At 40.5% G+C, this 13,133-nt stretch overlaps 1 protein-coding gene across 10 annotated transcripts in view; it reads left to right on the top strand.

Annotated features, from left to right (window-relative positions):
• NME8 (NME/NM23 family member 8) overlaps positions 1 to 13,133 on the top strand; it is an 85,493-nt gene that overhangs the window by 16,250 nt on the left and 56,110 nt on the right. For 8 of the 10 annotated variants that reach the window (XM_073898637.1, XM_073898642.1, XM_073898635.1 and 5 more), the window contains 2 exons: positions 437 to 508; positions 11,995 to 12,111. In XM_073898637.1, the coding sequence (XP_073754738.1) occupies positions 437 to 508; positions 11,995 to 12,111 (189 nt within the window). The remainder of the gene's footprint in view (positions 1 to 436; positions 509 to 11,994; positions 12,112 to 13,133) is intronic. The other 2 variants (XM_073898643.1, XM_073898640.1) reach the window with 1 other exon arrangement.

The raw sequence follows: 13,133 nt of genomic DNA, 5'->3' as shown, positions 1-13,133 counted from the left end.
AGAGGGAGCAAGGCAATTCTTGGAGGAGGGACACTTGACCTGGGTTGGAAAAGGAAGGACAAGAGCGGGTAAGGAGGGAGGAAAGTATGGGTGTTGTATAGCAAACTGGAAGTAGGTAAGTTTAGCTGCAGGTTGGGTACCACAAAGTGAACAGTGAGAAGTAAGGCTTAGGCCAAATGATGCATGTCCTGAATCAACTAGTGTATGCAATTTGATCCTTAGAACAACTATAACATACTCAGAAAATGCTGTAGTAAACATAAAAATAAAAATTTTGTGTGATCTGCATTTTTCAACATAGTGTATCTGGTGATTTGGATATTTCCTCTATTATTATATGAAATATTTATATTATATATATATGTACATATGTTATATACATATATATTTTTATATATTTTTTTTTATAAAAATATATTTACTTATATTTTTTCAGGCAGAAGCTGACAACATTGTGACTTTGCAGCCATTTAGAGATCAATGTGAACCTATTTTTCTCTTTAGTGTTGTAAGTACAATATTTATCATCTCAAATATATTATCAGATTCTAATTTACATTAAATAGCAAGTAGCATTGTGAAATTACCATGGGACTATTTTCTGATTGTAGTAATCATAGATTTCTTTTGCCTTATCTTTGCTTGTCTGTTAATATATTTTATAACTTGACCTCTAGGAGCATGTAATGGGTTGAGGAGATTAGACAACCACTCATTGAGTTGCTCAAAAAGAGAAATAAGATGGTATTTACCTTTCCTGAGGAAATAATTAGAGATTTGTATGATGAATTACTATTTATAGGAGTGAAAAATTGGAAATTTCTTCGATACCCAGTAGCAGAGAATCGGTTCTAAGTATTCATGTATACTAATACAAGGACATATCTGTCTAACCACTATTTTGTAATATATGCTGCTCCTATCTCCACATGTACAAATGTGTAGAAAGAAGACAGGCAGAGCATTCACCAGATTATCAGTAGTAGCTTTCTAGTATGGGGGAAGGATGCAGTGGTTTTTTCTTGATACTTTTTCATATTTTCCCAATATTCTGCGATGAATATACAACCTTAATAATCAGGAAGACATAATAAGTGCTACTTTCCAGAAGGAGAGTATTTATAGTTAAAAGCTATGTGACACAGAGTATAGCTGCTATAGAGCTAGAGAATTGGACATAGTAAGGAAAGGCTTCCCAGAGAGGGCTTGGATTCTTCCTCTACTATTAGATACTTGGATTATTATTTTTTTGTATTAGAAATCATTATTTTAAAAACACTTTTGGTTAGAACTTTTTGCTTCTGTGAAATAATGCTTTTGCAACAATTTCAAGGAATTGAGTTACCGGGTTAATTGAATTTTAAAAATTGCATTGCATATCTTGCTCTAAGTTGGACATGTAGAATTTGGTGATTTAGGTGAGGGGTCAATCAGTTCTTTTAGTAAAGGGCCAGATAGTATTTTCACCTTTGCCAAAATACAGTCTCTGTACTGGGTCATTGTTTGCTGACCCTTGGCCTAGACATAGTTTAGGGAACCAGAGTGAGTAACACCCGAAAATAGGCTTGTGGGCTAATATTAAGTAACAGTGAGGAGACTAATAGCAGTAGCAGTTAGGAGCATGGGACTGAGGAAGAGAGACTGGCCAGGGGACCATCACACAGAGTCTGGAGCTCTGGGACCACCATCATCCTGCCAGGTTGGTCAGCTCTGATCAGGAGACCATACCCACCCTCCTTAACTGGACCATCCAGTCCACGTTCTCTTATCTGCAACCAGTGCCTGGAATATAAATCCACCCTTCCTCCCAGCCCTGAATGGTTCATCCTTCTCATGCTCAGAATATTCTTTTCCTGACTAATTCTCCCAATTCTCTACCATCTTGCAAACCCTTTCACTGTGTGACATCTGGAATTGAGATGAGCAATTAGCACACTTTCGAAGATCTTTCACCATGGCTCTTAGCCTTTACTCCATTTCCTTGACTTTCCTTAAATCTGTCTCCTGACTTAGGAGCAGCCCAGAGTGGTGACTACTTTCTCGGATTGTTTGTCTTGAGGCCAGGAGCAGAATTGCTATTCCCTTTACTTCTTCTTACTTCAGTAACTTTCTTTTCCTTGCTAATTAGAGGTCTTTTCCCTGCTAACTTAGCTATTTGGCTAAACCTCCTTCTCTTTCCCAACTCACCCCTGTTGTTTACTGGTCTTCAAATCAGTCCTGTCAATGACTGAGGACTTTGGCCTGTGGGCTCAAACCCCTTTCAAAACCCCTGCCCTGCCATCCCTCTGGGGACTGCAGTATCCATATTGGCAACCCACCCACATCCGGGCCTCTCAATTCCTGACCTCTACTGCCAATTAACTTTTCTCCAGTGCACCTCAACCAGTTGTTCGTGCAGTCATGCCTCAGGCTTTGCTCCATATCCACAGTCATTCATCTAAGAATCTCAGTCTGTGCCCACAAAACCACCACCAAGCCATCGCTTGTTTATACAGATATTCCCACAGTGGTTCTTTGTATTGCTTAGCACACTTAGCTGACAACAAATTCATTCCAGCAAGTTTCAGCAGGAAGGGCTTTTTCAAGGGACATTAGAAAGTCCCCAGAATTGTTGGAAGGTTCCTTTTAGTGGGAAATGGTAACTAGAGTGGCAGTATCTATTTAAACCTTTCTCAACTGGATCCTTCTCATTGCCGTTTGAAGATGATGAACTGTTTCCAATTAAAAAATAATGCCTTTTTTGATGCCATGCCTCTCTCCAGCTACCACCCATCTCTCTCCTTTATCTCACAGCTAAACTTCACAGAAGAGTCTGCATAATTATTTTTACTCCATTTTTTTCATATCCCAGTAATGCCTCAACCCATTCCATCTGCCTTCTGTCTGATTATTCAAGCAAATTTGCTGTTGCTAGTGTACCCAGTTACCAGCCTGTTGTTGCATATATGGCCACTTTTAGGCTCATTATGCTGTACCTCTCAAGTGTATTGAATGTGGTGGCTATACCCTCTTTTTATTTATCTATTTATTTATTAATTAATTTATTATTTATTTTTTGTTATGTTAGGCACCATACATTACATCATTTGGTTTTTTTTTTTTAAGATTTTATTTATTTATTTGAGAGAGAGAATGAGAGAGAGAGAGAGCACATGAGAGGAGGGAGGGTCAGAGGGAGAAGCAGACTCCCTGCTGAGCAGGGAGCCCGATGTGGGACTCGATCCCAGGACTCCAGGATCATGACCTGAGCCGAAGGCAGTCGTTTAACCAACTGAGCCACCCAGGCGCCCTACATCATTTGTTTTTGATGTAGTATTCCATGATTCATTGTTTGCGAATAACACCCAGTGCTCCATTTATTACGTGTTCTCCTTAATACCCATCACCGGGCTAATTTTTTTTTAAACATTGGCTTCTTTTGGCTTTGTTACTTGATTTCCCTTTTGCCTACCTAGATGTTATTCCCCTCCATCTCCTTTGCAGGTTTACCTTTCTTTATCCAGACCTTAAGTATTTATCTTTTTAAAAAAATTTTTTTATTGTTATGTTAATCACCATACATTACATCATTAGTTCTTGATGTAGTGTTCCATGATTCATTGTTTGCATATAACACCCAGTGCTCCACACACAACGTGCCCTCCTTAATACCCATCACCAGGCTAACCCATCCTCCCAACCCCCTCCCCTCTAGAACCCTCAGTTTGTTTTTCAGAGTCCATCCTCTCATGATTCCTCTCCCCCTCCGACTTACTCCCCTTCATTCTTCCCCTCCTGCTATCTTCTTCTTTTTCTTTTTTCTTAACATATCTTGCATTGTTTGTTTCAGAAATACAGATCTGTGATTCAACAGTCTTGCACAATTCACAGCGCTCACCATAGCACATACCCTCCCCAATGTCTATCACCCAGCCACCCCATCCCTCCCACCCCCCACCACTCAGCAACACTCAGTTTGTTTCCTGAGATTAAGAATTCCTCATATCAGTGAGGTCACATGATATATGTCTTTCTCTGATTGACTTATTTCACTCAGCATAACACCCTCCAGTTCCATCCACGTCGTAGCAAATGGCAAGATCTCATTCCTTTTGATGGCTGCATAATATTACACTGTGTATATATACAACATCTTCTTTAGCCATTCATCTCTCGATGGACACCTTGGCTCTTTCCACAGTTTGGCTATTGTGGACATTGCTGCTATAAACATTGGGGTGCACGTACCCATTTGGATCCCTACATTTGTCTCTTTGTGGTAAATACCCAGTAGTGCAATTGCTGGATCGTATGGTAGCTCTATTTTCAGCTGATTTGAGGGACCTCCATACTGTCTTCCAGAGAGGTTGCACCAGCTTGCATTCCCACCAACAGTGTAGGAGGATTCCCCTTTCTCCACATCCCCGCCAACATCTGTCATTTCCTGACTTGTTAATTTTAGCCATACTGACGGGTGTGAGGTGGTATCTCATGGAGGTTTTGATTTGGATTTCCCTGATGCCGAGCGATGTTGAGTACTCTTTCATGTGTCTGTTGGCCATTTGGATGTCTTCTTTGGAAAATGTCTGTTCATGTCTTCTGCCCATTTCTTGATTGGTTCATTTGTTCTTTGGGTGTTGAGTTAGATAAGTTCTTTATAGATTTTGGATACTAGCCCTTTATCTGATATGTCGTTTGCAAATATTTTCTCCCATTCTGTCGGTTGTCTTTTGGTTTTTGTGGACTGTTTCTTTTGCTGTGCAAAAGCTTTTTATCTTGATGAAATCCCAATAGTTCATTTTTGCCGTGGCTTCCCTTGCCTTTGGCGATGTTTCTAGGAAGAAGTTGCTGCGGCTGAGGTCGAAGAGGTTGCTGCCTGTGTTCTCCTTTAGGATTTTGATGGACTCCTGTCTCACGTTTAGGTCTTTCAACCATTTGGAGTCTATTTTTGTGTGTGGTGTAAGGAAATGGTCCAGTTTCATTCTTCTGCATGTGGCTGTCCAATTTTCCCAACACCATTTGTTGCAGAGACTGTCTTTTTTCCATTGGACATTCTTTCCTGCTTTCTAAAAGATTAGTTGACCGTAGAGATGAGGGTCCATTTCTGTGCTCTCGATTTTGTTCCATTAATCTATGTGTCTGTTTTTGTGCCAGTACCTTACTGTCTTGATGATGACAGCTTTGTAATAGAGCTGGAAGTCCGGAATTGTGATGCCGCCAGCTTTGCTTTCCTTTTTCAATATTCCTCTGGCTATTCGGGGTCTCTTCTGGTTCCATACAAATTTTAGGATTATTTCTTCCATTTCTTTGAAAAAGGTGGATGGTATTTTGATGGGGATTGCATTGAATGTGTAGATTGCTCTAGGTAGCACTGACATCTTCACAATGTTTGTTCTTCCAATCCATGAACATGGAACGTTTTTCCATTTCTTTGTGTCTTCTTCAATTTCTTTCCTGATTATTTTATAGTTTTCTGAGTACAGATCCTTTGCCTCTTTGGTTAAATTTATTCCTAGGTATCTTATGGTTTTGGGTGCAATTCTAAATGGGATTGACTCCTTGATTTGTATCTCTTCTGTCTTGTTGTTGGTGTATAGGAATGCCACTGATTTCTGTGCATTGATTTTATAGCCTGCTACTTTACTGAATTCCTGTATGAGTTCTAGCAGTTTTGGGGTGGAGTCTTTTGGGTTTTCCACATACAGTATCATCATCTGCAAAGAGTGAGAGTTTGACTTCCTCTTTGCTGATTTGGATGCCTTTGATTTCTTTTTCTTGTCTGATTGCTGTGGCTAGGACTTCTAGTACCATGTTGAAGAGCAGTGGTAAGAGTGGACATCCCTGCCGCGTTCCTGACCTTAGGGGAAAAGCTCTCAGCTTTTCCCCATTGAGAATGATATTCACTGTAGGTTTTTCATAGATGGCTTTTATGATATTGAGGTATGTATCCTCCATCCCTATACTCTGAAGAGTTTTGATCAAGAAAGGATGCTGTACTTTGTCAAATGCTTTTTCTGCATCTATTGAGAGGATCATATGATTCTTGTTCTTTCTTTTGTTAATGTATTGTATCACGTTGATTGATTTGCGGATGTTGAACCAGCCTTGCAGCCCAGGGATAAATCCCACTTGGTCATGGTGAATAATCCTTTTAATGTACTGTTGGACCCTATTGGCTAGTATTTTGGCGAGAATTTTTGTATCCATGTTCATCAAAGATATTGGTCTGTAGTTCTCCTTTTTGATGGGGTCTTTGTCTGGTTTTGGGATCAAGGTAATGCTGGCCTTATAAAATGCGTTTGGAAGTTTCCCTTCCATTTCTATTTTTTGGAGCAGTTTCAGGAGAATAGGTATTAATTCTTCTTTAAATGTCTGATAGAATTCCCCTGGGAAGCCATCTGGCCCTGGGCTTTTGTTTCTTGGGAGACTTTTGATGACTGCTTCAATTTCCTTAGTGGTTATAGGTCTGTTCAGGTTTTCTATTTCTTCCTGGTTCAGTTTTGGTAGTTGATACATCTCTAGGAATGCACCCATTTCTTCCAGGTTATCTAATTTGCTGGCATAGAGTTGCTCATCATATGTTCTTATAATTGTTTGTATTTCTTTGGTGTTGGTTGTGATCTCTCCTCTTTCATTCATGATTTTGTTGATTTGGGTCATTTCTCTTTTCTTTTTGATCAGTCTGGCCAGGGGTTTATCAGTCTTGTTAATTCTTTCAAAGAACCAGCTCCTAGTTTCCTTGATCTGTTCTACTGTTCTTTTGGTTTCTAGTTCATTGATTTCTGCTCTGATCTTTATTATTTCTCTTCTCCTGCTGGGTTTAGGCTTTATTTGCTGTTCTTTCTCCAGCTCCTTTAATGTGTAGGGTTAGGTTGTGTATTTGAGACCTTTCTTGTTTCTTGAGAAAGGCTTGTATTGCTATATACGTTCCTTTCAGGACTGCCTTTGCTGTATCCCAAAGATTTTGAACAGTTGTGTTTTCATTTTCATTGGCTTCCATGAATTTTTTTAATTCATCTTTAATTTCCTGGTTGACCCATTCATTCCTTAGTAGGATGCTCTTTAGCCTCCATGTATTTGAGTTCTTTCCAACTTTCCTCTTGTGATTGAGTTCTAGTTCAAAGCATTGTGGTCTGAAAATATGCAGGGAATGATCCCAATCTTTTGGTACCGGTTGAGACGTGATTTGTGACCTAGGATGTCATCAATTCTGGAGAATGTTCCATGGGCACTAGAGAAGAATGTGTATTCCGTTGCTTTGGGATGGAATGTTCTGAATATGTCTGTGAAGTCCATTTGGTCCAGTGTGTCATTTAAAGTCTTTATTTCCTTGTTGATCTTTTGCTTAGATGATCTGTCCATTTCAGTGAGGGGGGGTGTTAACGTCCCCCACTATTATTGTATTGTTGTCAATGTGTTTCTTCACTTTTGTTATTAATTGCCTTTTATAAATGGCTGCTCCCATGTTCGGGGCATAGATACTTACAATTGTTAGATCTTCTTGTTGGATAGACCCTTTAAGTAGGATATAGTGTCCTTCTTCATCTCTTATTACAGTCTTTGTTTTAAAATCTAATTTTTGTGATATAAAGATTGCAACCCCAGCTTTCTTTCGGTGTCCATTAGCATGGTAAATGGTTTTCCACCCCCTCACTTTCAATCTGGGGGTGTCTTTGGGTCTAAAATGAGTCTCTTGCAGACAGCATATCGATGGATCTTGTGTTTTAATCCAATCTGATAGCCTGTGTCTTTTGATTGGGGTATTTAGCCCATTTACATTCAGGGTAACTATTGAAAGGTATGAATTTAGTGCCATTGTATTGCCTGTAAGGTGACTGTTACTGTATATTGTCTCTGTTCCTTTCTGATCTGTGTTGCTTTTAGTCTCTCTCTTTGCTTAGAGGACCCCTTTCAATATTTCTTGGAGGGCTGGTTTTGTGTTTGCAAATTCCTTTAGTTTTTGTTTGTCCTGGAAGCTTTTTATCTCTCCTTCAATTTTCAATGAGAGCCTAGCTGGGTATAGTATTCTTGGCTGCATATTTTTCTTGTTTAGTGCTCTGAAGACATCATGCCAGTCCTTTCTGGCCTGCCAGGTCTCTGTGGATAGGTCTGTTGCCAATCTAATATTGCTACCATTGTAGATTACATATCTCTTCTCCTGAGCTGCCTTCAGCATTTTCTCTTTGTCTCTGAGACTCGTAATTTTTAGTATTAGATGTCGGGGTGTTGACCTATTTTTATTGATTATGAGAGGGGTTCTCTGTGCCTCCTGGATTTTGATGCCTGTTTCCTTCCTCACATTAGGGAAGTTCTCTGCTATTATTTGCTCCAATATACCTTCTGCCCCTCTCTCTCTTTCTTCTTCTTCTGGGATCTCAATTATTCTAATGTTGTTTCATCTTATCGTATCGCTTATCTCTCGAATTCTGCCCTCGTGATCCTGTACTTGTTTTTCTTTTTCTCAGCTTCTTTATTTTCCATCATTTGGTCTTCTATATTGCTGATTCTCTCTTCTGCCTCATTTATCCTAGCAGTTAGTGCCCCCATTTTTTATTGCACCTCATTAATAGCCTTTTTGATTTTGACTTTGTTAGATTTTAGTTCTTTTATTTCTCCAGAAAGGTTTCTCTAATAACTTCCACGCTTTTTTGAAGCCCAGCTAGTATCTTTAAAGTCATGATTCTGAACTCTAGGTCCGACATCATCTAATGTCCGAATTGAGTAGGTCCTGGGTGACGGTACTATCTCTTGTTCTTTTTGCTGAGGTGATTTTTTTCATCTTGTCATTTCGTCCAGAGGAGAATAGATGAATGGGAAAACAAAATGCTAACAGGTTAACAACGTCTCCAGCAAATATACTCTATACAAATCAGAAAAGACCTGAAACCTGGGGAGAAGAAAGGGAAAGAAAGAAAAAAGAAAGAGAAAAGAAAGAAAAAAAAAGAAAAAGATTAAAAACAAAAACAGAACAATACAAAAAACCCGAATATGATCAAATATGATCAGGCTAGTGCATAGATCAGTGCCACAGACTAATATTTGGGCGTATTTTGGTCTGTTAGAAAAAAGTGCCTCCTAAAATTTTAAAGGAAGAAAGACTTATATATGTACAAAATAAGGGTTGATACAATGAATGGATGGAAGATGAGTGTAAAGATGAAAATTATAAAAGATTTTTAAAAGGAATTGATACGATAGGAAGTTGTTTGAAAAAAGAAAGAAGATTTAAAAAAAAAAGGGAGAGAATGTGATCAGGCAGGAGACTAGAACAAAGCCATACACAAGTGATTTAGGGTATATTTTGATCTGTTAGAAGAAACTGTATCTCAAAATTTTAAAGAGAGAACAACTTATATATATATGCCAAAAATAAGGGTAACTACTATGAAGGGATAAAATATGACTCTAAAAATGAAAAATAAAAGATTTTTTTTTAAAAAAAGAGATTGATAAGATATTGGTTGAAAAAGGGAAAAAGAAAAATTAAAAAAACCGTTAAAAAAATTAACTTTGAAAAACTAATGAATCATGGTAAAAAAAGCCATGAATTCTATGTGCATTATTCCCCTAGCGCTGGAGTTCTCCCATTCTCCTTGATTGCTAAACTTGGTCTTGGCTTGCTGGCTGTTCGTGCTGATCTTCTGGGGCGGGGTCTGTTGCCGTGGTTCCCAAATGTCTTTGCCGGAGGCGGAATTGCCCTGCCCTTGTTGGTCCCAGCTAAGCAAGCTGCTCAGGTTTGCTCTCAGGAGCTTTTGTTCCCTGCAAGCTTTGCCTACGGCTTTGGAGGGCAACAGTGAAAATGGCGGCCTCCCAATCTCCACCCCAGAGGAGGCAAGAACTCGGGGCTCCGCTCCTCAGTGCGCCCCCAGAGAAAAGCAGCCAGTCACTCTCGTGTCCCCAGTCTCTGGTCGCACTCCGTGCTCACCCGGCCTGTGACCGAGCGTTTCTATCTCTGGCACCCAACCCGTGTGGAGTCTCCAAACCCAGCAGATCCCCGCGGTGCACTCTCGCGCCGCTCCTCCCGGGGGAGGAAGGGGAGTCTCCCTGGATCTGCCGCTTGTTAGGTCCCTGCTGGAGGAGCAGTGTCCCGACTAGGCCGCAGATCACAGTTTATGGCCACCCTGAGCTGAGAGCCCCTGCCTTGGCTCCGTCTCTGCAGCCGGCTTTCCCGCTCCGATACCTGGGAGCTCTGCCGCACTCAGGCACCCCCGGTCCTTCTGTGACCCCGAGGGTCCTGAGACCACACTGTCCCGCGAGGGTTCCACCTCCCGCTTAGCCACTGGAGCGACATCCCTCAGCGGAGCCGACTTCTAAAAGTTCCAATTTTGTGCTCCGCGGCTCTATCACTTGCCAGAAGCGGCTGACGGAGGCCCCCTCCCCCGCCGTCTATCCTCCCGAAGATTGCCTCGGATTCACTTCTCCGCACATCCTCCCTTCCAGTAAGTGGTCGCTTCTCTGTTCAGAGAGTTGTTGCTACTCTCCTCTTCGATCTCCTGTTGAGTTCATAGGTGTTCAGAATGGTTTGATCCCTATTCAGCTGAATTCCTGAGACCAGACGAAATCCAGGTCTCCTACTCCTCTGTCATCTTGCTCCGCCCCTCCCTTAATTATTTATCTTATCATGCTTTATACATTCCTTAGAAAATTTCCTCCACACACAGTTTCAGTTGTCACCACCTATATATCAAGAACTCAAGTTTATGTCTTCAGCTAATTCCTATACTTTGAGCTCCAGACTTGTATATCCAGCTGGTGCTTTGACATTCCCTCTCTGTTATCTGAAGGGCCTCTCACAAGGGACTGGTCCAATAACAGAGCTCCCCCTCCCCAGGAAATGTAGTCTTCTAAGTGTCACCTCATTGGGTGATTAACATCTTAATTTATCCACTTTCTTAACAGAAACAGAAAACTGAGCTTAGTGACATGTCTGTACCTCACACCTAATCCACTCCAGACCTTGGACCTGTCAATTTCACCACCCAAGTCTTTCTCACACTCATCTGTGTCTTTCCATTCTTTCCATCTCCTTTACCAGTGCCACAGACTGAGCAACCATCTCTCTCACCGTCATCTCTATAATAGCCCCTAATTTGTATACAAACATCTGCTCCCTTCTAACTCTTTCTAAACATGGTAGGTGAAATCGTCTTTACAAATAACAGTTCAGATTGTGGTCACTGCCTCTGTTTCAACATGCCAAAGTCTTCCCACTGCATTTACATTAGAGGCTGTGTCATTCCATGATCCACAAGGCTCTGCATGGTCTGGCTCCCTCTCGCTGTTAGGCTTCATCTCATACCAGGCATCACCTCACTTTCTTGGCTGGTCTTCTCATTTGCCATAATCCCTTCTGGCCTCAGGACCATTTCATCTCTATTTCTTTTGCCTGGAATGCTCTTTCTTCTCCATTTTGCCTTGTTATCTCTTATGCATTCTACATATTTTAACCCAAGAATCCCTTCCTGATATTGATAAGCAACTTTGCTGATCTCCTTGACCAGGACAGATTCTTGTAGATGCTCCCAGTGCTTTGTACTTGGTGGTACTTGTCATGGTTGTTATATTACATATGTTTGTCTGTGGTTTTTTTCTCCTTTTTTATAATTTAATTAGGCCACATACCAGGACTGCTGTTCCATACCATCATGCCTGGAACTGTGCCAACAAACAGGTTTTTTGTAAATATCTGTTGAAAGATGGAAGAAAGGGGGCATAGTGTCAAAAATAATTAGGGAAGGTAAAGTTGGGAGACTTGTACAGAACCGTCGAAATGTAATGCAGGGATTCCTTGCCTTTGTTTGTAGGAGAACAGACATTGTGGAGGTAGAATTCAAAGAGCTGGGTTTTTCAAATCAAGATGTACTTTCCCATCACTAATACTTTATTTTCAAATGGCTAATTTTAGCTAAAAAGGATTGGTGGGGGTGTAGGGCCGGGTGGGGTGACTTCATCCAGTTGAATTCTGGACTTATCCTGAAAATGGAAGTTTCCTTCATGCTTTCTTTTCCCATATAGAATGGCAAAATTATTGCAAAGATAAATGGTGCAAATGCACCACTTGTTAATCAAAAAATTATTAACTTGGTCAATGAGGAGAAGAAAATTGCAGCAGGTGAACTGGTTCGCCCTCAGGTAATACTTTACTATTTTATTCTTAAAAAAATGTATTACATCTTTTTTGTTGTTTTACTAAGGAATTATTCCCAAGTTTTGTAACCATCTAGGTTTCTAAATGGTACAGACTTTCTGGGAGTTATTTTTTCAATATGAATCAAAGGCCGTAAAAAACATATGTATCATTTGAGCAATTACACTCCAATAATTTTCCCTACAAAGATAATAAGACAAATATAGAAAAGAGCATTTATAGCATTTATTAAAAATTTGGAATCACTCTAAATGTCGAGCCACCCCAGTGCCTGGGTAGCTCAGTCGGTTAAGCATCTGCCTTCAGGTCAGATCATGATCTTAGGGTTTTTGGAATCAAGCCCCACATGGGGTTCCCTGCTTAGCAGGGAGGCTGCTTCTCCCTCTCCCTGTGTCCCTCCCCCCTGCTTATGCACTCGCTCTCTCTCTCAAATAAATATTTAAAATCTTTAAATGTCGACCAATGCTGAATAGGTTCATAATCACAATAACCGTAATTTTTGTCATAAATTATACAAATCCATACAGTGGAATATTATTTAATGTGTTCTGGCTCTGTACTTACTGATATGGAAAGAGGACCAAGATAGACTGACAAATGAAAACAAGACAGCACTTTGGTAGGATACTTAGAACAGGATCCAGCATGTGAAGAGTATCATCTATGTAATGAAAGATACACTATTTAAAAATTAAGAAATTACAAAGCATGTGGAGGTATGAACATAATAGTATAAGAAAGGAAGCCACAGAAGAAAGTGATTAGAAATACAGGCATATAGCGCTGTATTCCACAACCTAGGACGCTACAGTTTATAGCAGCACAGACAAAAAAGGAGCTAGTGTGGCCTGGAGAACTCACTGAAGAACAGACTGTGATCTCTCTGCTCCGAGGCAGAGGGCTGGAAACAATCTCTTCTGTTCTGGCTCTCAGAAGAGACATGGAAAGCTGCCAGGGAAAGCCACCAGAGAACAAAAGTCCGCCAAAAATGGTTCCCACTTAGCCC

Source organism: Callorhinus ursinus, unplaced genomic scaffold (assembly GCF_003265705.2).
Source record: "Callorhinus ursinus isolate GAN/ISIS: 27379988/994484 unplaced genomic scaffold, GSC_fseal_2.0 scaffold12, whole genome shotgun sequence".
Lineage (NCBI taxonomy): Eukaryota > Metazoa > Chordata > Mammalia > Carnivora > Otariidae > Callorhinus > Callorhinus ursinus.
Note: the sequence above shows the minus strand (reverse complement) of the source record. Positions and strands in the feature narration are given on the sequence as shown.